The sequence below is a fragment of the Sorex araneus genome, chromosome 2 (assembly GCF_027595985.1).
Source record: "Sorex araneus isolate mSorAra2 chromosome 2, mSorAra2.pri, whole genome shotgun sequence".
NCBI lineage: Eukaryota > Metazoa > Chordata > Mammalia > Eulipotyphla > Soricidae > Sorex > Sorex araneus.
The window spans coordinates 320,982,041-321,009,667 of NC_073303.1; the positions used below are offsets into that span (position 1 = coordinate 320,982,041).

The 27,627-nt window shown below is 43.3% G+C and overlaps 1 protein-coding gene across 1 annotated transcript; it reads left to right on the plus strand.

Annotated features, from left to right (window-relative positions):
- The first annotated feature begins 9,629 nt into the window (after positions 1 to 9,629).
- On the plus strand, positions 9,630 to 26,904 carry HUS1 (HUS1 checkpoint clamp component). Its single transcript, XM_055127066.1, has 8 exons — positions 9,630 to 9,852; positions 10,582 to 10,709; positions 10,798 to 10,974; positions 13,365 to 13,472; positions 15,076 to 15,150; positions 21,186 to 21,285; positions 23,525 to 23,644; positions 26,248 to 26,904. Exons 1-8 carry the CDS (start codon positions 9,801 to 9,803, stop codon positions 26,328 to 26,330), a joined length of 843 nt encoding a protein of 280 aa, XP_054983041.1. The 5' UTR covers positions 9,630 to 9,800; the 3' UTR covers positions 26,331 to 26,904.
- Positions 26,905 to 27,627: the final 723 nt, after the last annotated feature.

Below are 27,627 nucleotides of genomic sequence, written 5' to 3' on the forward strand. Positions count from 1 at the left end.
AACAATTTTTAAAGTTCAAAGTTCAGTAAGATAGTGTTTTGGGCACATGGAGAAGTTGATCTGAAGGACTTTAAAAATCCCTTTTAAGCTTACAAATGAAACACAAAAGGGTTATAACATAATCTCTTTCTGGGTGGTGGCTGTTCCCTTAAGAATCTAGCCTTCATCATTATGCCTCACACTCATAGGTGCCACAAATATTAGCAATATTTTTGAAACATTTTTGAAGTGTTTTTTCCTTTCACATTTAAAAGTATGATGTGCTGGTGCCCTTCCATGTCCCAGCCTGCTCCTCGGACCCTGAGCGCCCCAGTCTTCCCTCCCTTCCGGACTGCCGGCCTAGTGGCCAGCAAGCTGCCCCAACCCCTCGACCAACCTTCAGGTTGTGGAGAAAGGGATGTGGCCTAATCGGGGGCATGGTCTAGGCAAAGTGGGTGTGGCCTCTTTTCTGGCCAGCCACCACTTACGTGGCCACAGATATTCTCCTCAAGATCATGTCCAAGAGTAACATTCTAGCTATTTGTAAACAGTAGGACAATAAAACACAAGACTTCACATAAGGATTAAAGGAACATCTGAGTGGGAGGCCATCTTCTATAAGTGGAAAATAGAAAGGCAACCACCATTGATTGAGCCCATCCAGAATCCTTTTTCGCAACAAGAGTGAACAGGGATACTGATCTTGAAGGTCCCTCTTCCATACCACCACAACAACATGAAGAAATAGCGCAAATCCCCACCACAAGCAGAGGATGATGAAAGGAGTCCAGAAACCTCAATAGGTGTTTCCTGCAAACTTGAGTTCTCTGATAAAGAATTCTGAGTTGAAATCCTCAAGATGTTCAATGAACTCAATGCAAAGATTGACAACTTAAAGGAGGACCTGACAGAAACAGTACAACAGACAGCCAACAAAATACGGGAAGAAATGAGAGCAGAAATATAAAACCTACAAAAAGAAATGAAGGATTTGGTAGATGAAATAAAAAAAACTCTCTGGCTGCCTTCAAAAAATAGAATGACTGCAGCAGAAGACAGAATCAGTATGCTTGAAGATGAGTTGCAAGAAGCCTACAGGCAACAATAAACAATGGGAAGAGACCTCAAAATAGCTCTAGGGCGACTCAGAGTCCTAGGGGATGATTTCAAGAGGAACAACATTAGAATCATTGGAGTACCAGAAGGACAGGGAACCAACCCCAACGAAAAAGCCACAGTCAAACAAATCATTGCTGAAAAGTTCCCAAAGCTGGACAATGCAGGCATCCAGATTCAAGGTGCCCGAAGGGTGCCAGCTAAAAGAGACCCTAACAGAAAAACCCCAAGACATATCACAGTTACAATGATAGACGTCATGGATAGAGACACAATACTGCAAGCAGCAAGTGTTGTGCTTTAGTATTTTCTTCTTGAAGAAGAAAATCACATACAAAGGAGTACCCCTTAGATTTACAGCAGATCTATCAGAGGAAACCCTCCAACCCCGAAGGCAGTGGGGGGGATATAGTGAAAAAACTCAATGAAATGAACACTTCACCAAGAATACTTTATCCGGCTAAACTCTCATCCAAACTCGAAGGAATGATACACTATTTTGGGGATAAGCAACAGCTCAGGAACTTCATAGACTCAAAACCAAACCTAAAAGAAGTACTAAAGGGGCTTTTGTCCCACTTCGCGGCGCCCGCCACTCCAGTATGACCGAGGAGGACAAGGGAGCTGCTTTGGACACCAGCAGCCCACTGAACAACTTGCAGTATGTGAACTGAGCGTTTCCGCCAGGCCCGGCGTTCCTCTTTTTTTTTAATCTCTCTCTCTCTCTCTCAACCTCTCCTGGGCACAGCACAGCCCAAAACCGCGCGGCCGCTGCCGTGGCAGCGAGACCTAATATCATCTAATCATCAGCAATATGAGACTTCAACACTGCCCTATCACCCCTGGATAGATCAAGAAGATTAAAACCCACCAAGGAAATACTGGCTTTGAAGAAAGAAATAGAAGAGATAGGGCTAATAGATCTATACAGGGCTTTATAGCCCCCAAAACGGGAATATACATTCTTTTCCAGTGCACATGGAACATTTTCCAGAATAGACCATGTGCTGGGCCACACAGCATACCTCAACAGAATCAGGAAGATAGAGATTGTATCAGCTGTCTTTTCAGACCATGATGCACTGAAGATAGAAGTTAATCACACACAGATGCAGAAAACCAAATCGAATAACTGGAAATTAAACAACTTGATGTTGAACAATGAGTGGGTTAGGAAGGAAATCAAGGAAGAAATCAAAAGGTACCTGGAAACAAATGAGAATGAAGACACAAGCTACCAGAACCTGTGGGATGTAGTTAATGCTGTGTTAAGGGGAAAATTTACAGCTCTGCAAGCATTCCTCAGGAAGGAAGAAAGGGCCCACATAAACAACTTGACTTCACAGCTTAAGATTTTAGAAAAGGACCAACAAAAGGAGCCCAAACAAGGCAGAAGAAAAGAGATAATAAAACTTAGGGCAGAAACCCAAAAGACAATCCGAAGGATCAATGAAACCAAGAGCTGGTTCTTTGAAAAAGTAAAAAAGATTGATAAACCACTAGCAAGACTCACAAAGAAAGAGAGAGAGAGAACCCTTATAAGCCAAATCAGAAATGAAAAGGGGGACTACACAACAGAAACCAAAGAAATTAAAAAAATCATCAGAGACTACTTTGAAAAGCTGTATGCCACGAAAAAAGAGAACCTAGAAGAAATGGATAAATTCCTGGATTCCTACAATCTCCCAAGACTGAACCAAGAAGACCAGGAATACCTGAGCAGTCCTATTAATATCAAGGTAATTGAAACTGTAATCAGCAGTCTTCCCAAAAACAAAAGCCCAGGTCCAGAAGGATTCACTAGCAAATTCTTCTAAACATTTAAAGAGGACCTATTGCCAGTTCTTCTCAAGCTTTTCCAGGAAAATGAAGAAACAGAAACCCTCCCAAATAGTTTATATGAAGCACACATCTCCCTAATACCAAAAGCAAACAAAGACACCACAAAAAAAGAAAACTACAGGCCAATATCCCTGATGAACATGAATGCAAAGATTCTCAACAAAATATTATCCAACAGAATTCAACAACTCATCAAAAAGATCATACACCACGACCAAGTGGGATTCATTCCGGGGATGCAAGGATGGTTTAACATTCGGAAATCAATCCACATAATCCATCATATAAACAAAAGAAAAAATAAGAACCATATGGATCATATCAATAGATGCAGAGAAAGCATTTGATAAGATCCTGCACCCATTTATGATGAAAACTCTCACCAAAATGGTTATAGAAGGGACTTTCCTCAATATAATCAAAGCCATCTACTACAAGCCTACAGCAAGCATCATCCTCAATGGGGAAAAACTAAGAGCCTTCCCTCTGAGATCAGGGACGAGACACGGATGCCTGCTCTCTCCTCTTCTGTTCAATATAGTACTGGAAGTGCTTGCAATAGCGGTTAGGCAAGAAAAAGGTATTAAGGGCATTCAGGTAGGAAAGGAAGAAATCAAACTCTCACTATTTGCAGGCGATATGATACTATACTTAGAGAACCCTAAAACCTCTACCACGAAACTCTTAGAAACAATAGACTTGTATAGTAAAGTTGCAGGCTATAAAATCAACAGCCAAAAGTCCATGGCTTTCCTATATGCAAATAATGAGAGAGAAGAAAGCAACATGATAAAAGCAATCCCGTTCACAATTGTGCTTCAAACAATCAAATACCTCGGAATAAACTTAACTAAGGAGGCAAAGGACTTGTATAATGGAAACTACAAAACACTACTTCAGGAAATAAAAGAGGACACGAGGAAATGGAAAGATATTCCTTGCTCATGGATTGGAAGAATTAATATTATCAAAAGGGCAATACTCCCCAAAGCATTGTACAGATTCAATGCGATCCCTATAAAGATACCCTTGACATTCTTCAAAGAAATGGAGCAAGCACTCCTGAAATTCATATGGAACAATAAGCCCCCACGAATAGATACATCAATTCTTGGGGAAAAAAAATGGGAGGAATCAACCTTCAACTTCAAATTATACTACAAAGCAGTAGTCATTAAAACAGCATGGTACTGGAACAAAGGTAGAGCTGCAGACCAATGGAACGGGGTTGAATATTCTGACACACCACCCCAAATATATGATCATCTAATCTTTGATAAGGGAGCAAGAAATGTGAAGTGAAGTAAGGAAAGCATGTTTATCAAATTGTGCTGGCAAAACTGGACAGCTATATGCAAAAAAATGGACTCAGATCTCCATCTATCACCATGTACAAAAGTCAGATCAAAATGGATTAAAGACCTCAACATCAGACCAGAATCCCTAAGGTACACTGAAGACAAGGCCGGCAAAACCCTCCACGACATTAAAGCCAAAGGTATCTTCAAAGCTGAGACGCCACTGGCCAAGCAAGTGAAAACAGAGATAATAAATGGGACTACCTTAAACTAAGAAGCTGCTACACCTCAAAAGATACAGTGACCAAAGTAAAAAGACAGGCTACAGAATGGGAAAGGATATTTACCCAATACCCATCTGATTAGGGGTTGATATCAAGGATATATAAGGCACTGGTTGAACTCCACAAGAAGAAAAGTGCCAACCCAATCAAAAAATGGGGTGATGAAATGAACAGAAACTTTCCCAAAGAAGAAATCCGAATGGCTGAGAGGTACATGAGAAAATGCTCAACATCACTAATCATCAGGGAGATGCAGATCAAAACAACAATAAGATACTATCTCACACCACAGAGACTGGCCCACATCCAAAAAAACAAAAGCGATCAGTGTTGGCTCGAATGCGGGGAGAAAGGGACTCTTCTTCACTGCTGGTGGGAATGCTGACTGGTTCAGCCCTTTTGGAAAACTATATGGACGATTCTCAAAAAATTAGAAATTGAGCTCCCATTTGACCCAGCAATACCACTCCTGGGAATATACCCCGGAGAGGCAAAAAGGTATTGTAGAAATGACATTTGCATTTCCGTGTTCATTGCAGCCCTGTTTACAATAGCAACAATCTGGAAAAAAACAGAGTGCCCCAAAACAGATGACTGGTTAAAGAAACTTTGGTACATCTACACAATGGAATACTATGCAGCTGTTAGAAAACATGAAGTCATGAAATTTGCATATAAGTGGATCAACATGGAAAGTATCATGTTGAGTGAAATGAGTCAGAAATAAAGAGACAGACATAGAAAGATTGCACTGATATGTGGAATATAAAGTAGCAAAGAGGTACGAGCTAGCAATGATGCAACTTCTGGAAGAAATTCCTCTGGACTTAGTTACTAAAATACTAAAATACAGAAATCCAGAACCTCGCAGCCGCTATTGTGGCCACACAACCTCATATCTCTTCATTCTCAGCAATGGAAAACAAATTATCCAATGCTTCCTTTCCAGCAGGTCCAACTCTGGGGGTGGGGGGGGGACTCCAAACAATAATAGTGAGTTTTTTGTTTGAATGTAATCAAAGTAAAAAGAAAGTAAAGTGAAATTTATCAGCTACACAGGCGGGGTGGGGGGCTGGGGGGCAGCGGGTGTGGGGGGAGATTTATTGTGGTTCTTGGTGGTATAATATGTGCGCTGGTGAAGGGATGGGTGTTCGAGCATTATGAAACTGAGACTTAACCCTGAAAGCTTTGTAACTTTCCACATGGTGATTCAATTAAAAAAATAAAAATTAAAAAAAAAATAAAAGTATGATGTGTTTGAATGATACTACAGCATGTAGGGTACATGCCTTATACGCAGGCCAGGATTTGATCCCTAGCACAATATAGCCATGCCAGAAATATCCCTAAGATCTGTAAGAGCAGGAGAGAGCCCTGATCATTACCTGATGTGCAGCCCCTCAAAAAAAAAAAAAAAAAGCTTTAAAGAGCACTTAAGCAAAATCATCCCTTAAACTAGTACCACTTAAAATAACTTGCGCTACTTATACTGTAAGATTTCCCTCATGTTAAAAAAATATATATTGCCAATCACATTTAATACAACGCTCTGGGCTTTGCTAGTATCTTGTCCCAGGGGTAATTTTTCCAGCAAAACTGCTAACAAGCAAACTTCAAGTAATATTCCCTCAGGGGACTTGGAAAGATGAGCAAGCACTGTAAATTCAGTTTTTATCTTTTTGCTGACAGCTAAAGATGGAAGGTGGTAGTTTCTGTTCATCTCCTCTCCCCATTTTTGATGGGGTTGGATTTTTTTTTCACATGTAAAGTTCTACCAGTTCCTTGTATTTCTTTGATATTAATACATTATCAGATGGATATTGAGTTAACATTTTTTTCCTATACAGTGAGCTGTATTCGTATCCTGGTCATCACAACTTTTGAGGTACATAAGCTTCTTAGTTTAATGCAGTCCCATTTGTTGATCTTTGCTTCCATTTGCATGGTCAGTAGCATTTCATCCTTGAAAATGCCTTTAGCTTCAATGTCATGAAAAGTTCTGCCTACATTTTCCTCTATGTATCTTGTGAATTCAGGTTTGATATTGAAGAACTTCAGGTCTGATATTGAGGACTACCTGATCATATATCTGAGGGTATGTCAGGATATTCAGACCCTTGATCTGAGGGTCTTTATTTCAATATCATGCTGTTTTAATTATTATGATTTTGTAGTACTGTTTCCAATCAGGGTTACTGCAAACTAATGTTTCAAGTTTGAAATTTGAAACATCTGATGCCTCTCATTTCCTTTGTCCAAGGATTGCTTTAGCTATTCATTGGGTTTTATTGTTCCACACGAATTTCAGGAGTATTTTATCTATTTTGGGGTTTGCACTGAATCTGCACAATGCTTTGGGGGAGTATTGCTATTTTAGTGGTACTAATCCCCGAATCCATGTGTAGGGGACATGTTTCATTTCCCTTGTGTCTTTTTGGATTTTCTACAGTAGTGTTTTGTAGTTTCACTTTAGTTAAGCTCATTCTGAGGTGCCTGATTTCCTGAGGCACAACTGTGAACAGGATTGTTTCTGAAATATCTTTTTCTTCTCTTTCATTATTTGTATATAGGAATTCCATGGACTTTTTCATATTAATTTTGTAGCCTGCCACTTTACTATACAAATACATTGTTTCTAGGTGCTTTTTTTGTAGAGTCCTTAGGATTTTCTAAATGTAGTATCATGCCATCTGCAAACAGTGCGAGCTTGACTGCTTCCTTTCCTATCTGGATATCTTAATTGATATCCTATTTTTGCCTTACTGCTACGGTGATTACTTCCAGTACTACATTAAATATTAGTGATGAGAGTGGACATCCTTGTCTATGCCTGATCTTAGAAAAAAATACAAATAACCAAAAAGCACATGAAAAATCATCTAATCACTAATCAGGGAAATGCAAATTTACACAACAATGAGACATCATCTCACACACAGAGGCTGGCATACACCAAAAAGAACAAGAATCAGTGCTGGCATGAATTCAGGAAGAAAGGGACTTCCATTCATTGCTGGTGGGAATGCTGATTGGTCCAGTCTATTTGGAAAACAACATGGATATTTCTTAAAAAACTAGAAATTAAGCTTCCATTCAACCCGGCAATACTATTCCTGGGAATATACAGTAGGGATTGAAGCACACAACGCAGAGAAGTCTGCACTCTTATATTCATTGCAGAACTATTCATAATTGCCAGACTCAGAAACAACCTAAGCACCCGAGAACACAAGGCTGGATAAAGAAACTACGGTATATCTACACTACGCAGTCATTAGAAAAATGAAGTCAAGAAATTTGCTTATACATGGATGGGTATAGAGAATCTCATAGTAAATGGGTCAGAGGGAGAGGGGCAGACATAGAATGATCACACTCATTTATGTCAAGATATAAAAAAACCCCAAATATAGTATTAGTCTAATATTGAAAGACAGTAGAAATGAGGTCCAGGTAGATAGGGTCATGGAAGAAATCTTGTCACAAGTTGAGGGGCAGTGCAGTTAGGACAGAGAAGGGACCAGTATGATAATGATGCTTGGAAATGATCACTCTGGATAAGAACTGAGTGCTGCCATACAGGCAGGCTGGGGTGGAAGAGGGGAACTGGGAACATTGGTAATGGGAAATGTACAATGAAGCAATGGGTGTTGGAACATTGTATGACTGAAACCCAATCAAGAATTCATAATCTTATGAATACATGAGATTCATAAAAAAAAAAAAAGATGGAAGATGGAAGCTAGTTAACTTTTACCATAGCAATCCAACTGACTTTTCACAGACACTTACCTTAGAGACAAGATTAGGGTCATTCCTTCAACAGATAAACATGATGAAGAGCATCAACAGTGTTCACCAGACCATTCTTGTGGATAAACTGCTAACTCCTGCGGTCATTTTTATACCCACGGGGCAATTTATCAGCTTGACAGAGAGCAATGTGAATATACTACAAAACTCAGCAATGCTAAGGCTTCTAAAGAGCTCTAGTAAACTTTCTGAACTGAAAATTATTTGAAAACTAAGGAAATAGTGGCTGTATTAATATATTTAACTTTAAATTCTGAAATAACAATTTTTTTTTTTTTGCTTTTTGGGTCACACCTGGCGATGCACAGGGGTTACTCCTGGCTCTTGCACTCAGGAATTACTCCTGGCGGTGCTCAGGGGACCATATGGGATGCTGGGAATCGAACCCGGGTCCGGCGCGTGCAAGGCAAACGCCCTACCTGCTGCGCTATCGCTCCAGCCCCCTCTGAAATAACAATTTTTACTTTACTAAACCTACTTAGAAAACTACAAATTAATGACATTCAAGAAAAGTTACTACAGTTCAACTTAACATTTTGTTCAACGTAAAATATACACATGTAAGTCTTAGGAAGGTTTAAACTTGCCAATAAAATTAATTTAGAGAGGAATACATCAGTTTACAAACTGAACAGATACATCTAAAGCAGTCATGATCTTCGTGGAATCACCCATCTACTGCTTCTCATTATTTAAAATCCATTCATTTTTATCACTTATGCGGCAATCATTTTAGGAGAATTCGCAAACTCATGTTGAGACAAAGCTTCAGAATTAATGGCTATCGGTTTTATTTTTATTTCCCTTCACTTTCTTTCTTTTGGTGTCAGGTTGGAATCCTGGGTCCCACGTGCGTGCCTTACCATTTCTTGCACATTCCTTAAGCAGTCTGGATTGACCCCTTAGCTGCCAATTTAAAAACTGACTATTTCCAAACTCTAAAGCAATACAGTGCCCTGTGGCGGCTCCAGCGCGGCCTTCCGGCCCTGGGGGCTCCGAGAGGAACGCGGAGGGCGGCGTTTCCTTCGCCCCGACGAATGGGGGCCCCGAGGAGCCCGCTCTTGAACCCCTTTCCAGGCTCCCCGGGGCTGCCCGCCAGACACCTCCAGACACAGGCCAGGGCCCCGCGTCCCCGGTCGCTGGACCGTCGCCGAGCTCCGGGCAGGACCCCGCGGAAACCCGGGCGCGGGCCCCGCCCACCCGGAAGTGCCGTCCCTCTGGGCGTGGCTCCGGGCCGGCCGGCCGCGGGGCAGGGTCCCGGTCCCCCGCGCCGGCCCCGCCCACCCGGAAGTGCCGTCCCTCTGGGCGTGGCTCCGGGCCGGCCGGCCGCAGGGCAGGTCCCGGTCCCCCACGCCGGCCTCGCCGGTCCCGGAAGGAGAGTCGCGGCCGGTCCCGCGGAACCCCGGGCGCGCGGCGTTTCCCGTCCGCCGCCGCCGGCCCCGCCGCGCTTCCGCTTCCGCTTCCGGCCATGCGGTTCCGCGCCAGGATCGGGGATGCGGCGTGTCTCAGCCACTTCACGCGTGAGCGGGCGGGGCCGGGCGGGCAGCGGGGAGGGGCCGCCCCGGGCCTGGCGGGGTCGGCAGCACCGAGGGCCACCGCGGCGAGCCAGCGCGTGGCCTGGCCCCGAGCCGCGGACACTCACCTAAGGGCCAGTGCCCATCGGGCGCCCCGGCCGCAGCCCACCCGTGTCCCTGGCAGCACCCTTGGCCCCGGGCCGCGGACAGTCACTAATGGGCCAGCGTCTATGGGGCGTCCCTGGCCGCAGCCCCCCCGCGCTCCAAAAGTGCCCTCGGCTCGGGCCTCAGACACTCATGTAGGGCCAGTGTCCATCCGGCTCCCCCGGCCGCAGCCCACCTGCGCTCCTGCGCCCTCGGACACTCACCTAAGGGCCAGTGCCTGTGACCCTGAGCCCACCCGACCCCGGGCTACGGACACTCACCTAAGGGCCAGTGTCCATGGGGAGCCCCTGGCTGCAACCCACCTGTGTCCCCGCCCCGGCCCGGGACCTCGGACACACACGTAAGGGCTAGTATCCATGGGACGCTCCTGGACGTGGCAGGAATGGCCCGGAGACTGGGCTCGGGCGCTTGGCAGTGGAGGGTCAGTGTTGATGCTCCAGGCCTTGCTTCTGCTCTCTGATAATTGCGCCAAGTTCAGCTGGAAGTTCTGTGAGCTAGAGCGGCTTCCAGGGTGCTAGCCTGCTAGCCAAGCTGTGTCAGCTCCTTAGTGTATGGGATCTTCTGCTGTAGGGGTCAGTAACATGATAGCCAAGCTAGCCAAGACCTGCACGCTCCGCATCAGCCCTGAGAAGCTGAACTTCATCATCTGGGACCAGGTGGCCAGCGGGGGAGTGAGTATGTGGTGTGAACTGGAGCAGGTGAGCAGCTGCTTGGGCGAGGCCTGAGAACTCCCCAGATACTGTTGGAAAGGATACGTCTGACCCCCACACCCGTCGTTCTTGACAGGAGAACTTCTTCAGCGAATTTCAGATGGAAGGTGTCTCAGCGGAAAATAATGAAATTTATTTAGAACTGACATCAGAAAACTTATCTCGAGCCCTGAAAACTGCTCAGAACGCTAGAGCCTTGAAAATAAAACTGACCAATAAACACTTCCCCTGCCTTACTGTCTCTATAGAATTGGTAAGTAGGAAGCGACCAGATTTTTTTTAAATTTTTTTATTAGCGAATCACCGTGAGATACAGTTACAGACTTACAAACTCTCATGCTTGTGGTTCAGTCATACAATGATTGAGTAGCCATCCCTCCACCAGTGCCCATTCTCCACCACCAATGGTCCCAGCATCCCTCCCACCACCCACACCCCATCCCCTCCACCCCACTCCACTTCTGTGACAGGGCATTCCCGTTTGCTCTCTCTCTCCATTTGGGTGTTGTGGTTTGCTATAGAGGTATTACGTAGGCATCATGTTCAGTCAGTAGTCTATTTTCAGCCCGCATCTTCCATCCTGAGCAGGCCTACCTAGCACCATTTGCTTGGTGGTCCCTTCTCTATCTGAGCTGCTTTTCCCCCCAGCATGTGAGGCTGGGGAAGTGACCAGATCTTAAATTTCTCAGAAAGAAGAGAACACGTAGGGCTGGAGTGATAGTACAATGGGTAGGGCGTTTGTCTTGCACGTGCCAACCTGAGTTCAATTCCCAGCATCCCATATGGTCCCCTGAGTAATCCTGAATACAGGATTAATTCCTGAGTAATTAGGAATTACTCAGGAGTAATTCCTGAGTGCAGAGCCAGGAGTAACCCCTGTGCATCGTCTGGTGTGACCCAAAAGCAAAAAAATAAAAGAGTAGAACACGTAAATCCAGGCTTCTGAACACTGTGGAAAACTCATTGGTTTTATGGAAATAAAAAACTTGTACATGGGCAATTTGTTTTCCACTGGAGTTCGTTACACTTATTTGAGTAGCACTATGGTCAGTATTAGGCCACTTGATTGTGCTTTTTTTCTGTGCAGTCTTTTTATATCTCCATTCCTTTTAATAGTATTGCTGCCTTGTTTTGAAATCATGATTTTTATACATTCCCACTTTTAAGAAGTTCTCCTCCTTATCTGCTGTAGTACCTTAAATGAACTCTCTCTCCAATAATACATTTATCTTCCATACTACTACAAGATGAATTTAATGCACATCTCTCCTCAGACCACATAGACCACCCCCTACACACACACACACTCTCTCTCTCTCTCTCTCTCTCTCTCTCACACACACATACACACACACACACACACACACACACACACACACACACACACACACATGCTCACAGAATGAAGTTCAGGTTTCTTTTTTAATAATCAGCCAGTTTATATTTCCCCTTGTGAAAGTTAGGTTTCTTAACATAGTGTCAAAGCCCTTCAGTTGTGGCCAGACCTATCTTGCAAGTCCTTCTCTGGGTGCTTCCTTGTCTATGCCATTTACTCCCGGCTCCCAGGCTCGGGTGACACTAGGACTTCCACTGGGTCTCTCTTACGTGCTTCTTCGGAACCTTGTCTTTGGTGTTTGGCTCCTGCTCTCTCCCCTGATATTCCCCCTGTGCCCTGGCAGCTCTTACTGATATGTGTTGTGTACTTTATGTCCACTATGTGGACACTGGTGTCTCTATGGAACAGGATTCTTCAGTTTCTTAACAGTTTTTGAACTCTTTGTAGTACAGTTTTATGCTTTCATAATTTTTTTAAAAACTCTTTGTAGTGCAGTTCTTGTTTCTACTCAGTATTGCATATTACAGTATAAAGTTGGTAAGTCTTCAGTTGCCAAAGAAAACCCAGATGGTTGCATAATACTTTCCTATCCTGAAATCTGATTATCTGTTGTGTCTTTTAAAAGCCTCTGGAAACAAATACAGTTATCTTTTCAGCAGGGTAGATATAGTAGTTTTGGTGTCTTATACACATATTGGGCCCTTAAGTAGTATAAGTGCTTCTGCAAGCAGGTTTTCCCTGTGCTGTTAACAACCCCTGCTAGAATACTGTCCTCTCATTCCCATCTGCCCACAGCTGATTCTGAAACATCACAAGAGGCCTTTCTTGACATCTGTCTAGGAACTATCGGTATCCATTGCTCCGTTTTATTTCCCTTAAGACTACAATGTATGCGTTACTTGTAGCTCACACAGTTTTGTTTCCTTGATTACTGACCTTTTTGTTTTCACTACAACTTTAGAAACCTCGTCTTGTTTGCTGTACTTTCCAGATCTAACATGACCCAGAACTTAAGGGACACACAATAAATACTTGCTGGATGGATTTGGGGTTGGGGTGAAGGCTTCCAAGCAGTACTGAGGGTCCTGAGACCACCCCGGCTTTACTCTACCAACCAGGCTAGATCTTGGGCCTGATGATGTGGTTCAGCCTGGAGGTGATCAGGGCAACACTTGGCATTGGTGGTGTGCTGAATGGGTTTTGATGGCTAAATTGAGAATATTCCACTTAGATTGGCTTTGTAGTTTTATTTTATTGTTTTTTAGCTATTTTTTATAACCAATTATCTTAAATTCTTCTCTTGACAGTTATCTGCATTGAATAGTAGTCGCATTGTGACGCATGACATTCCCATAAAGGTTATTCCTAGAAAATTGTGGAGGGATTTGCAAGAACCTACAGTTCCAGCCTCTGATGTAAGTAATGCCTGGGTCCCTTTGCACATGACAGTGACATTATTTGAACTGTTGGATTTTAGTCATGCAGTGTGTGTTATTTTTATTTTTTTATAGGATTTTTAAAATTGAATCACTGTGAGATACGCAGTTACAAAGTTGTTTGGGGTAATTTCAGTCATACAGTGTTCCAACACCCACCGCCTTCATCAGTGCACCTTTTCTGCCACTGATGTTCCCAATTTCCCTCACGTTTCACCCTGCCCTATCTCCACTGCCTGCCTCTATGATAGACACTTCTTTCTCTCCCTTTTATTTTCCTTTTCAGTACTGTGACTTGCAGCATGGTTACTGAAAGAATATCATGCATATCAGCACTACTTTCAGCACTCATGACAAATGATCAGTCGTTCAGACTGATCATTTTCACCTGTCATTGTCATAGTGGCCCATTCCCTGTCCTGACTGCACTCCCCCTCCCCGTTTGTGGCAGGCTCTCTACTTTGCTTTTGGATTTGGAGCCACATCATCTGATGGGGCTCGTTAATTACTACTGATTCTGTATTTGCTCAGCCTCGTGAGCGATTTCTCTGGCTTCTTGTAGTTGATTTTATCTGGAAAGTGTATAGTAGATTTTATTTGCAAGATGTAGCGACAGGAAGTGATATTTAATTTTAAAGGATACCAAAGGAAAAAGGAATTTTGTTTTCTATTGTTTACACAAAACTTCCTAAAACAGTATAGTATGTAGTAGAAATTACATACTCTTTACAGTAGAAGAGAAATCTTTTGCTCGGGACTAGCACTCAGAAACAAAGGGACGAGAGAGGTCGTATAGAGGTTGATGCACTAAGGCCAGTTCTGGTTCAATACCTGGCATTGTTGTGTTTTTTGAGCATTGCCAGGCATGATTCTTGAGCACACCTCCAGGAGTAAGTCCACAGCTGGGTATCATCCAAGGAGAAAAGAAAACATAAAGTTATATTTTGGCAACCTGTCTTCTCTCCTGTGAGTGCTGCCTTCTTCAGCCTCCATTTGGGTCTCACAGAACTTGATCTGCTCTTCTGTAATTAGTTTTGTCCAGGTTTGTGTATATCAATCCCGAATATGGAAATTTTTGTTATTCCAAAAATCAGCTTAATACAATGAATGCTTTGTCTTTTAATCATAATTCATTAAAAAAGGATATTTCCAAAATATCCATGATATTTTTCTTTTTCCAAAAGAAAAATGTAGAGATCTTGGATGACTTGGGGAAAACCTTACTGCTCCCAGGTCTAATAGTTAGAGTGCTAGTACAGAGACCTGCTTCAGTTATTTTTGCAGAGTAGAAGGCCCAACCCCAGTGTCCTTACCTCTGAGAATTGTTTCCTGTAGTTCTTGAGGCCTGGAACAATAAAAAAGTCCATAGGGACTTGGTCACTGAGGTAACCAGAAGTATGGATTAGTTAAATTATATGGTAATTTTTCTCATTGTATTTTAAAAGGAAGTTTCTTCAGACGATTTTTAAAAAATAGGATTCTAGCTTTTAAGCATACAGGTCTTCAGAAATAGACAGTGGCTACTTGTCATTAGCAACATTAATTTTTTTAACAGTTCTGATTTTTCTCATTGATTTTATAGGTTAGCATTTATTTACCAGTCTTGAAGATTATGAAGAGTGTTGTGGAAAAAATGAAAAACATCAGCAATCATCTTGTAAGTTTCTAGAAAATAACTCTGCAGTGTTTGCTTTAGACTGTTTGTAGGGGTGAAACCTTTCCCCGTGGAGGAGCCATACCCTCACTCTCCCTCGCCAGGTCCAGGAGGGAAAGAGTCCCCTCACTGAGGCCGGTTGTGGGCACTGGACTTCTTGGTAAGAGTGTACAGCGTTATATGGCCGTTGGAATCTGAGCTAATCTTTTCTATGCAAACTAAATTACTTGCTGATGTACCTGCTGAGCTGCCAGCTTCTTGGAAACACAAACTCTGACTTAACATCTTTTAGTCCCAGCCACCTCTTAGCCACTAGATCTTTGGAGTTGCAAAAGTTTCCTAAACTGAGAAAAAAATTATGGACCATTTTATCCATAAATTTTATACTTAAGATTACTTTATTTCATGATTTAATCTTCACAGATTTTGCTTTCACTTAAGTTGGCTTTTAATGAAGATCTGCTGGTAGTTTGTTCTTCTGTGGCCACCTGCTGTTGATCTGCTTGTCAGGCTGGCAGCTTCCTTGGGGAGTCTCTAGATACCCCAGAGAGGTTCAGACTAACCCAGGAGAGAAAAGGAGGCAGTTAACTCAGGGACCCATTGTTTGTTCTTCTCTCCAATGGAAATGAGTCAGCAAAATACCTGAGACAGATAAAATCATCAGAGCTGTTTTCCTTTGCTCTGTAGTGTTGGGGAAAAAAAAAGTTTATGGAGTGGCTGCTGTCCTGCTGTATCTCCTGCTAGCCCCATATGATACCAAATACTAAGTGGGACCTACCAAGTGTCCAGAAATAGTAATCATGGCAAGATCCAGGGTGATCAGACTTTTATGTCTGATTGTATGCGTGTAGCCTACCCCTATTCCAGGCACAGAATTAAGGAGTTTGGTAAAAATCCAACATGGTATAAATATCTATTCTTGTTATTGATGCTGAGCCATTCTTGAGGCTCTTAGTCCTTCCCATCAGTTTTATTTTTAAATTTTATTGAATCACTGTGAGATAGTTACAAGCTTTCATGTTTGGGTTATAATCACACAGTGCATCATTTTTTGCTGCGATACGAGACCCACGCAGATGGGGTTGGAGATGGGGAAGAGGGGAGGGTTGCTCATGTAGTTCATGTGGAAACCGAAAATGACTATGAATTAGCAGACTGTGTTGTGTTTTAAGGAATTATTTCATAGATGCATGTGGGTGGGTCTTGAGTGGCTTGTTAAAATGTATGTTCTGAGTCATTGGTCTAGATTCTGAAACTGCATGCAGGAATGCTGATACATTCATCTTTGAACATACAGAATGTTTTGTGATTAGTTGTTTTATTCTTTTTTTCTTTTTTTTTTCTTTTTGGGTCACACTCGGCGATGCACAGGGGTTATTCTTGGCTCTGCACTCAGGAATTACCCCTGGCAGTGCTCAGGGGACCATATGGGATGCTGGGAATAGAACCCGGTCGGCCGCGTGCAAGGCGTGCACCCGCTGTGCTATCACTCCAGCCTAGTTTTATTCTTAAAATGCTCTTTGAGAAACATGGTTCAGAGTTTGATTGGGTTCATTTAGTGACTGAACAAGGGAATGGGTGTTGATGTGTTGGTCCAGTACGAGTTATCAGTCCTGCAGCCTGGTACCATGTGAGCCATGGTGCTTAGCTGTGTGGTGCGTGTGGCATTTTGCTCCAAGTGGGATTGATGGAACAGCTACATAGGAACTTGTTTATTTTTTGTACATTGAGAGATAATTTATAGTAGGGGGTCTTTATAATTAATGGCTAGTATTCATAAATGTTGGTAACAAGGAAATCATTGAAAGAAATATGATCTGTGTGCATGATACTCTGAGTGTTCATTACAGAACTAACCCACCTAACTGATATACAGTGACTTAGTCATTTGTTAGGTCTCTGGGTGGTTAGCACTCTCATGGGACCATGTCTGCTGCCAGATGTGGTCAAAAGAGATGCAAACCCAACATTTGATTACTCACAGTTTAGGAATTTGAAGAAAGTGAGTAAGCCCAAAGCAAGTAGAGTCTGTTGCAGGCTGCTTCCTTGAATTAATCTTTATATATAAAGTCCATTGTTTTTAAAAAGAGTAAGAATGTACAGTTCTTGGGAGCATTTGAAATCAGTGGATACGTGTCACGTGTTAGCTTTGCAGAATTTTGGAAGAGTTCAGTCTGTTTCCAAGGATGGTTGCTATGTTTTGTTTTAGTATCATTTCTGGGTTATGTGAGTGTTCTAAGAAATATAATAATATCCTTCTGGCTTGTTATTAGGTGACAACTGATAATGGCTTAAATGGAGAACTCATTCGCAAACTGCCACGTGAGATTTCCAATACCTGGCAGGCTTAGAAAAGGAGCAGATAATAACATCAAACGAAATGTACTGCACCGAGTAACAGAATCTTAGATTCTGCTTTCACACATATACCTTTCTATGAGCTTCTCTTTGGTCTCTTAAATTTCATTTTTTTGTTTTGAACCATACCTGGCAGAACCCAGGCCCTCCCTTTGGCATGGTGTTCAGCACGGTGCTGGGAATTCCTTCTGCACCAGGGTTTCGTACATGCAGTTTGAGTTTTAGCCCACTGAGCTATTTTCCCAGCCAGGAACTTCTGGTTAAAAGAACCTCTGGTTGGTAATACAGGGTGGAGCTTGGAAGGAAGGGGTCTTTGGAGAAGCCAGCGGCCCCAGGAGCTTGAGGTGGAGGTTGGCAGTGGTATTGCCGCTCCGTCTGGGTGCCCAGTGCAGACAGCACTCTGGCAAAGCCCGTGACTTGTCAGTCGCCCTCCCCAGGCCTCTGGAGTTTGCAAAACTCTCATCCCAACTTCTTGGTGTAAGTAAAGGGTTTTTGTCCTGTGAAGTACTAAAGACTTTATGGTTAGTATTACATTTGTTGTTATGATAAATGAGTAGGCATGCTTACAAAAATAAGGCAATTAATATGCATGTTTAATTTCCATGCTCTCCATTCTTGTCCCGTTATGTTCACATTTTTGCTTACGTTGACATTGCATAAAATAGTTGTTCATTATTCTGTCCCCATAACTCCAGCTGGTTTTGGTACTGTAGCACTATCGCACTGTCGTCCCATTGTTCATCAGTTTGCTTGAGCGGGCACCAGTCTCCATTGTGAGACTTGTTACTGTTTTTGGCATATCGAATATGCCATGGGTAGCTTGCCAGGCTTTGTGGTGCGGGTGGGATGCTCCTGGTAGCTTGCCAGGCTCTCCGAGAGGGATGGAGGAATCGAACCCCGGTCAGCTGCATGCAAGGCAAACACCCTACCTGCTGTGCTATCGATTCAGTCTCAGTTTTGGCACTATAGGTAAAAATTCTCACACCAACTCTAGTGCAGGGAAGCAGACACTGTGGTAAAAGCATGTTTTGGGAACATTGTATCATGAAACCCTGTCATGAACAGCATTGTCAATCATGGCACTGCAGCAGAGCTACAGTTCTTACACCTGTCTTTCACAACTCATCCCCTTCCAGACGACTCAGGAACTACAAATAACTTAATAGGATCTCATTTGTTTTCACATGTTGTATGGATAATACTCAGTTTGATTCATGCTTTCTTTTCCTGTGCCCCATTACAAGAATGGGGTGGAAATGCCGCTGTCTAGGAATGATTCCATTCAGAGCCTCCTTACTTAGGAGTAACTTGGATTTATTCATGGAAGAGGGAAGCTTTGATAAGTACACTGGAACTTTTCCTCTAATTTTTGAAGTCTAGTTGTTTGATCTTTGCAACCAGTTTTCCCGGTTGTGTGCCCTCAAGTGTCTGCCTTTCCGTGTGGCAGAGTGTGCCGAGAGCATCAGGCTCAGTCTCCCACTGGGTGCTGAGAGCATCAGGCTCAGTCTTCCACTAGGTGCTGAGAGTGTCAGGCTTAGTCTCCCTCTGGGTGCTGAGAGCCTCAGCCTGTGGTTTTGAGCTTGTATTTTTTCTAAGATTATGTTATTGATTTTGATTTTGCCTCCCACCACCCCCCCCGCCCCCAGCTGTGCTCAGGGTGTACTCCTGGCTCTGTGCTCAGGGATCACTGTCTCCTGGGAGTGAACTACGATCACCATGTACAAGGGGCCTTATCCCCTGTACTGCCTCTGTCTCTTTGCTTCCTTTTACATTCTTTTGATGCTCTGGTTTCCTTCTAAAACTTCTAATGAACTTGGATCTTCTGCGCTAGCTGTTACTTCCTTTCCAACCCCCCCCCCTCTTCTTTTTGTTTTTGGAGCCACACCTGGTGATGGAGGCCAACTCCTGGCTCTTTACTCAGGAATTACTCCTGGTGGTGCTCGTGGGGACCATATGGGATGCTGGAGCTCAGCTTGAACCCTGGTCAGCCATGTACCTGGCAAACACCCTACCCCCTGTACTGTCACTCGGGCCCCACCCACCTCTTTTTTTTTTTAATATCTTTGTTCTTCCTTGATACTTTTTATTTTTCACCTTTGTGTCTCAGTCTCTTTTACTCTCTGATGTACTTTTGCTTCTGTTTCCATTTTGCAGTTTTCTTTTATTCTGATTATTTGTTGAGTGTGTGTGTGTGTGTGTGTGTGTGTGTGTGTGTGAGAGAGAGAGAGAGAGAGAGAGAGAGAGAGAGAGAGAGAGAGTGTTGGGGAAGGCGTGTTTAGACTATGTCCAGCAGTGCCCGTGGATCACTCCCATCTCTGCGCTGCTCCTTACTGGTGGTGTCTGGTCACCAGTCAGGTCTCCTGAATAAAGCCTGGCCTCAGCGTGCTGAGGCTCTTCCTGGACCCTGTTTGCAGTTATCTAACCTCTTATCGCTAACATCTCATTTCTGAGCTTCTTTAATTCTAACTCATGCTGTTTTTTTTTATAACTTACATTTTAAAATTTTCTTTAAATCACATTCTTTACATCTCTGTAGTGCAGTGCTTTTAAATGTGTGTGTGTGTGTGTTTTCTTTTTGGGTCACACCCGACAATGCACAGGGGTTTCTCCTGGCTCTGCACTCAGGAATTATTCCTGGCAGTGCTCAGGGGACTGTATGGGATGCTGGGAATTGAACCTGGCAAAAAAAACACCCTACCCACTGTGCTATCGCTCCAGCCCCCTTAAATGTGTTTTTTGCCCAAAGATATTTTTCTCTTTCAGAATATACTTTTTTGTGGGTTTTGACTAGAATTCTATTGTTTCAGATGGTTTCTCTGGGTCTGTTCAAAGGAGTTGTAAGTGTGGGCCAGAGATAGTAGTTTCTATCTCTAGAGTCATGGACTTCTTGGTTGCATTGTGACCGTAGACCACGAAGACATCCAGCCTGTCTTGTGGCTGCCTCTCCTGCCTTCCCGAGACTCCCTCCCCCGCTGTCTCTTCCCTCCGCCAAAGGCCTAACACGGTCCTGTTTGACTTGTACTTTCACTTCTTTAGGCTTCCTCCTCATCACTGCCCTCTCTTCTCTGAGGGTCTTTGGTTGGGGCCACAGCTGGCAATACTCAGGGCACTATCTCTGGTGCCAGGAATCAGACCCAGATTGCTCGCGACCAAGGCCAGCGCCCTACCTGCTGTACCCTGGCTACAGGCCTTCCAGCTTCACTCCTGGTCCAGTGTCTGGGCAGGAACCCCTGACTCCACTTCCCCTTTTCTTAGGGTTCCCGCCGGGCTCTCCATTCTTCCCATGCAAAATAGCTTTCCTTGCAAGTTTGGAGGTTTCTAAGTTTCTTCTTTACTTTCTTTTTATTGTTTTGGCTTTTGGGCTACACCTGCAGTGCTCGGCCTTACTCCAGGGCCTGCACTCGGGGTCATTCCTGGTAGGCTCGGAGACCTAATGGGGTTCTGGGGATCAGACCTTTGTGCAAAACAGGTGCCATACCTGCTGTACTGTCGCTCTGGCCCCTCTGAGATTCTGCTTCTTAGGCTTTGATTCTCTTTGTTGCAAAATGTCACATGAGTCTTGGTGCTTTGGGGAATAATCTGGAATCTAATGGGACGCCCAGTCCCCTGGTTTTGATGATGTCCATGTTTTTTTTTTTCTTTTTTCATTCTTGAGACTATATAAAATATTGCATTTGCAGATTATTGAAGCAAATCAAAATGGAGAGTTGAACTTGAAAATAGAAACAAACCTTGTGTGTGTTACAACTCATTTTAAAGATCTTGGAAACCCTCCACTAGGTAAGTTTACTGATGAGTTTTTTTTTTATTAATAAATTATTTCAGAACAAAATTCCAGTGAGTGTGGTTCCTTCATGGGAGAGAAGAGATCGTGTTCAGGATTGCCTGCTGGAGCTTACGGAGTCCTGCCACCGAATGGGAATAGTCGGGTTCAGGGTCTTTCCTCATCTGGAAAATGTCAAGTGTCACTAAGTAATCTGCAGGAGCTTTTCTGTGTCTTAAATTCTTCTTTCTGCTGTAAACCTTTTTTGTTTGTTTTTTGTGGCTGGGCATTTCTGGTGGTTCTCAGGGCTTACATCTGACTCTGCACAGGGGACCATTTATGGTACTTGGGATCAAACCTGGATTGGCTGTGTACAAGGCAGGTGCCTTACCCATTGTACTATCTCTTTGGCCCTTGCTTTTAACATTGTGTGTCTCACTTCAAATGGAGTCAGAAATTAGCGAATGCAAATTTTCCCTAGGTGCTCAAATTTGTCATCTCATGCCAGGTGATAAGGGACTATAGAATTAGTGAACAGATATATTTAGATGGGATTAGAAGGAAGTATCACAGAGCTTGCATGGCTGTTAAGAGATGCTTTTGTGGGAATGAACAGGGGATCACTGGGTTGGAGGGGGCGGGGTTATATATTTTTTCTAATCGAATCACCATGAAAAGCAGTTACAAAGCTCTCATGATCAGATTTCAGTCATACAATGTCCATTCACTGTCCCTCCACCAGTGTACATTTCCCTCCACCAGTATCCCAGTATCCCTCCTGCCACCATCGCTTTCCCGCACCCACCACCCCAACCTGCCTCTATGGTAGTGTGGCAGGCACTTTTCCTCTCTCTCTCCTCTTCTCTCTCTCTCTCTCTTTGTCTGTCTTGTCTCTCTGTCTCTATGTCTCTGTCTCTGTCTCTCTTCTTTTGGGCATTATAGTTTGCAATACAGATACTGAGAGGCCATCATGTTTGGTCCTTTACCCACTTTCAGCACAGTCTCCCATCCTGAGTAATCCCTTCCATTATCATAATGATCCTTTCTCTAGCTCAGCTGCCCTCTCCCCCAGCTCTTTTCTTTTTTTGTAAGTTGCCTTTAATTCCTCCGTCCCTCTTGGAGAGCCCGGCAAGCTACTGAGAGTATCTTGCCCACACGGCAAGCTACCCATGGCATATTTGATATGCCAGAAACAGTAACAAGTCTCACAAGGGAGACGTTACTGGTACCCTTGATGCGATTTACTTGAGCAAATCGATGAACAATGGGACAACAGTGTTACAGTGCCCTTAATTAATCAAATAGATCCATTGGATGTGAGCAAACTCGGAAAACTTTTTATTATTATTTATTTCATTGAATCACAGTGATACAGAGCATTACAAAGCTGTTCATGATTACATTTCTGTGATACAATGTTGCAACACCCATCCCTGCACCATTGTAATTCCCCAGCACCAGTGTCTCCAGTTTCCCTGTCTCCGCCAGCTCTTGAGGCAGGCTTGCAACCGTGGACCAGTCCTCCTGGCCCTTAGCAAGTATTTTTTAATGACTTGCATGTGTTCTAAAGCAAACATATTAGACCATATTTAGAATTTTAGAGGCAAATTGCTACAAGTTTATTAAGACAGTATAATGTACATTCCTTATTAAAATATGTTACAGCATATTTTGTTACATATTATGTTATTATATTTTAAAATATGTTATAGGATATTTAATATGCTATGATATTCTATAATATGCTGTAACAATATTTAATATTCTAATATGCTGTAACAATATGTTACAGCATACATGAATCCGTATAATTAAGACATTGATCCGCGTTTGTTTTACCACCCTTAGTAGAAGATGGGTCATAGTTTAGCTCCCTGGAAATCAGCATAGTATTTGAAAGAGTTAGGACTTAATAAATGCTTGCTTAATAAGTAACGATATTTTATCATATCTTGTAATACTTCTTCACTAGTATTGTAAACAGTTTATGGACTGTTGGTTATGTTGCTGTCTCTGGGTACCCTGTCATATCCACAAAGATTTTTTGGTGGGGGAGGTGGTTTTGAACCACACTAAGCGGTATTCAGAGGCTGCTCATGACTTGGTGCTTGGGGGTTGTGCCTAGTGGTACTTGGGGTCCTGGGCAGGGGTGGGAGAACTTAAGCCCAGGTCTCCTCCATGCAGTGCTTGCCCTCTAATTTGGTGTGTTATATTTTTAACCCAGATACTGTATTTTAAACATTTGTGTCATTTTAGCCTCTGAAAACACTTCTCAAGATAGAAATCCAGAACAAATGGCTGAAGTGCACATAGACATTAAGAAGCTCCTACAACTTCTTGCTGGACAACAAGTAAATCCTACAAAGGCTATATGCAGTAAGTTTATATTTTTTTTTATGTTAAGTATTATAATCAACTATAGTTTCAGAATTGTGTGCAGTCACATTAACACAAAAACAATCTCAGTCATGTGGCCTCAGGTTTTCTGGAACACAGAGGTATTTGGCTGTTTTTTTGATGTATAAGTCCCTGAAAATGCAGCAGGACACAGCTCCTGGACACAGCTCCTGGCACCTTCGTGAGAATACTTCTGGAAGCCACTATCCATTGGTTTGGTAGGTGTGTCCAGACTTCCTGTGCCAGACAGTTGGAGGAATAGATGTCAGGTGTCCCGTTCTTGCTCTGTCAGTCTCCCCCTCCTTGGCTCATCTGAGTTATCACATCCTGACTAGTTGTGCTATGTCTCAAAGCATTTAGGCTTCCTCAAGATTCTGGTTATGGGGCCAGAGATAAGACACTTGCCTTGCATATATGCACCTGGCCTTAGTTCCATCCCAAGAACTGCATATGGTTCCCTAAGTACTGCCATCAGTGACCCCTAAACACTTGTCAGGTATGGCTCAAAAACTCAAAATAAATATATCAATTAAAAAATGAGTTGCAGGGGCTGGAGCAAAGCGGGTAAGGCATTTGCCTTGTATGCGGCCGACCCTGGTTCAATTCTCAGCATCCCATATGGTCCCCTGAGCGCCGCCAGGAGTAATTCCTGAGTGCAGAGCCAGGAATAACCCCTGTGCATTGCCGGGTGTGACCCAAAAAGAAAAAAAAAATGAATTTCAGAACGTTTGGGGCCAGAGAAAGAAGGAAAAAGTGGAGGAGGCCACAGTCTAGCCTTGTGTGCAGCCACCCTAGTTTAAATCCCTGGTATTACTCCTAGCACCCCTAGGGGTTACTAAGTGACCAAGCCAGGAATACCCTGTGAGCTCCTCCCCCTCTACCCCTAAGAACCCCTCCCCCTGGCCCCAAAGAGTCTCAGTCCTTAATGGTCCTCTCATGAGACTGCTTTAGTTTCTCTTTCATAGCTACTCACTAGTTTTCACACTTGTCATGGACTAAAATGGCTTATCAACCAAGAAATTTTCAAGTCTGCCTGTTTGCTGCTAAGATCACAGCACTTGAAAGACTGGTTGACCTTGTTTGGAAGTGGCCCTCTTATCTGATAACTCATAGGCTGACCACTTAGTTATTCTAGATGGCATTAGGTAAGATTCTAATACAAGATAAGATTTTAAGATTAGAGAAAATAAGATTATGAACACAGAAGGTAATGCAGAGGATGGAGGGCCAGAGATGCCGGGACACTAGAAGGCTTGATCTGTTGGAGAGGTAACTAAGCTGAATCCTTAGAAACTTGGGCACTGTGATTGCGGATCTCTGGGGCTGAGTGTAGCACAGCTAGATTTCAGCATGGACCCTTACCAGTTTTAGGTAACACCTCTCAAAAGGCCAGCATGTACAGCAGCCATCAGGAATCTCTGTAAGTGCAAACACCTACTCTCTCTCTGAGACCCTCAGTCCTCATTTCTGACAGGTGCCTGGATGAATCACCACTGTCAGTCCTGACAGACCTGCCTTCAGTGGCCATACTGCAAACTAGCAATGTGTTTGCAATATGTGTTGAGTAGAAGCTCAGAGAATGGCACACTCACTCCGACTGAACGTGCATTGTGCATGCATGTGACCATAAAACAGAAGAGTGTGTTGGTATAAGCAAGACTTCAGAAAGGTGACAGGTGAACTTGAATGTAGCAGAAAGATGAACCCAGTCACACCGAAAGTGCATTCCTTATACCTTTTCTTGCCACGCCCCCCCTTACCCTCCTTTTCTGCCTGGGCCTGTGGCTGGCCTGCTCCAGATGTAGCTCCATATTCTTTCCCTGATGCCATGTGACTACTTTTGCTGTTCTGTGCATTCCCACTGCACACGTTTCTTTGCTCTCATGTGACTTGTCTCTCCATAGCCAGGGCCCTGTGCTGTAGCCCTCTAATTCTCTTCGCCACTGGCTCTGGCTGGGCTTGACTGGGTTCCCTTGTGTACCTTGCTGTGTGGAGAGCAAGCTGTCTTACCCTTGGATTCTCCCTTGCAGCAGCTCTCCTCCTAATTCAGTTACGGGAGCCCTGGACTCACTGTTACTGTCACACTACAGTCATTCACCCTTTCCCCTTGCTCTTGAAAGAGAGGAGGTACAGCACACTTACCTTTTTGGTATCTGTACCCTTGTCTTGGGATTTATCCATAGCCACACCTATTACCTGGGTCTCACCTTGCTAGAATGTACAGGATTGCTGAATGTCTGTGAGCTGACTGTAGCCTTAACCTTAATTCTCATGGACACTTGGCTTTTTTTCATCATGCCTTGGCTGCCCAGTGGCGGGAAGCTGCTTTTTCCTGGATGCATTGTGGGTCCCAGGCAGGCTGCTTTGGGGCTTCCAGTACAACCATCGGCAGCTCCTTTTCTCTTCCTCTCCACGACTAAGTGTTGATGACTTGACCTGAACTGGCTGCTTTGTTCAGAGTCACTGTACAGGTCACTTGCCTCTGGAGAAGGCAGTTCCAGGATGAAAAAGAAAACATTAATTGGAATGACTGCGTGTGCTGGAACAGGCCTTTATAGTAATGTGTTTTCTTCTCTCCCTAGATATTGTGAACAACAAGATTGTTCATTTTGACTTGGTCCATGAAGATGTGTCCCTGCAGTACTTCATCCCTGCTTTGTCATAGAAACAAAGTTACATATGCAGGACCCTGGGGGCCTCTGTTGGATACTGGAGAAGCAGCGGGCGTTTTTATGGCAGTATAAATCCTGTACATATCACTTATGTTACCACTGTAATTCAATATTTTGTTTTTGTTTTAGTTTTGGGGTGCCAGCTAGCACTGCTCAGGACTTACTCCAGGCTCTGGTCTCAGGGATTCTGGCAATGCTCAGGGGACCATATGGAGTGCCAGAGATTGAACAGAGGATTGACCATTTGCAAGACAAGTGCCTTACTCACTATACTCTTTCTGGCCTACTGGTAAAATATTTTAACTAAAAATACTGGAGCACAGTTGGATGAATATATTGTTTCACATGTCTTGTATACTTCATATACCTTATAGTTCTCATGTGTTTTGTTTTTAAAATATTGAAAGAAAGGCAGAATCTCAATTTTAAGTAGCACTTTTAATTGACATTTTTTAAATGCTCCTGTATTTAGAATTAGTGTGGTAATAAAAATTTGCAAAAAGTATTATATGCTGAGTATTGCGTTTTCTTGCCCATGATGCTCTCCCCAACTCAGTGAGTTGTGGCATTTAGTTTTGGGGGTGGGTTACCTCGTACACCTGAGCTTATCCCTCCTCTGGCTGTCTCTTGCTCAAAGGAATGTCTCCTCAGAGTATGGATCGGGTCTCATTGTGAGATATGGAGACGAGAGCTGGCTCCTGGCCCCGCCTCCATATCTTTGTTCCTTCCAAGTGTTTCTGTAATTTGGAAATAATGCTGAGGTGTTAGGCATAGGGAAAAACAAGACCTCTTGTGTGTTTCTCATTAAGTGCTGATACCATAATTCTGTGCATGTGTTATCACAGGCCCAAATTCCTCTTGGGTCTTGCTCCTTTTCCCAGGCCATATCTGTCACATTCCCTGTTATGAGTAAATCTTTTCTTGTGAAGCAGCACATAATCAATGCCATTTTAATGTCACAAGAAAAAAATGAGGTAAAAAGGGAATCACAGAGGATAAAAGAAAGCAAAAATAAATTAAAAAACCTTGAATTTTATTTCCCCCTACTTGGTCCTTTTGTTTGGTAATACCAATGTATTTGCATGAGTTTTCTGATATCCCTAATGCTCAAATGGGTTGTACTATTTTGTTAAATGAACATATTAAATTATAATTCAGAACCCTTTCTCCCTTCTTTGCCTATAAGAAAATTAATCGCAGTGGTGAAACTTAAATCATGGTTGGGGCCGGAGTGACAGTATGGCATGTAGGGCATTTCAGTCCCCAGCATCCCATATGGTCACCACTGAG

Excerpts from the sequence above, each read along its gene's own strand:
- HUS1 (XM_055127066.1), top strand. The coding sequence starts at position 9,801 with ATGCGGTTCCGCGCCAGGATCGGGGATGCGGCGTGTCTCAGCCACTTC. Across the intron at positions 10,975-13,364 it reads TTACTGTCTCTATAGAATTG|TTATCTGCATTGAATAGTAG; the intron begins GTAAGTAGGAAG and ends TTCTCTTGACAG. Across the intron at positions 21,286-23,524 it reads TCTTGGAAACCCTCCACTAG|CCTCTGAAAACACTTCTCAA; the intron begins GTAAGTTTACTG and ends GTGTCATTTTAG.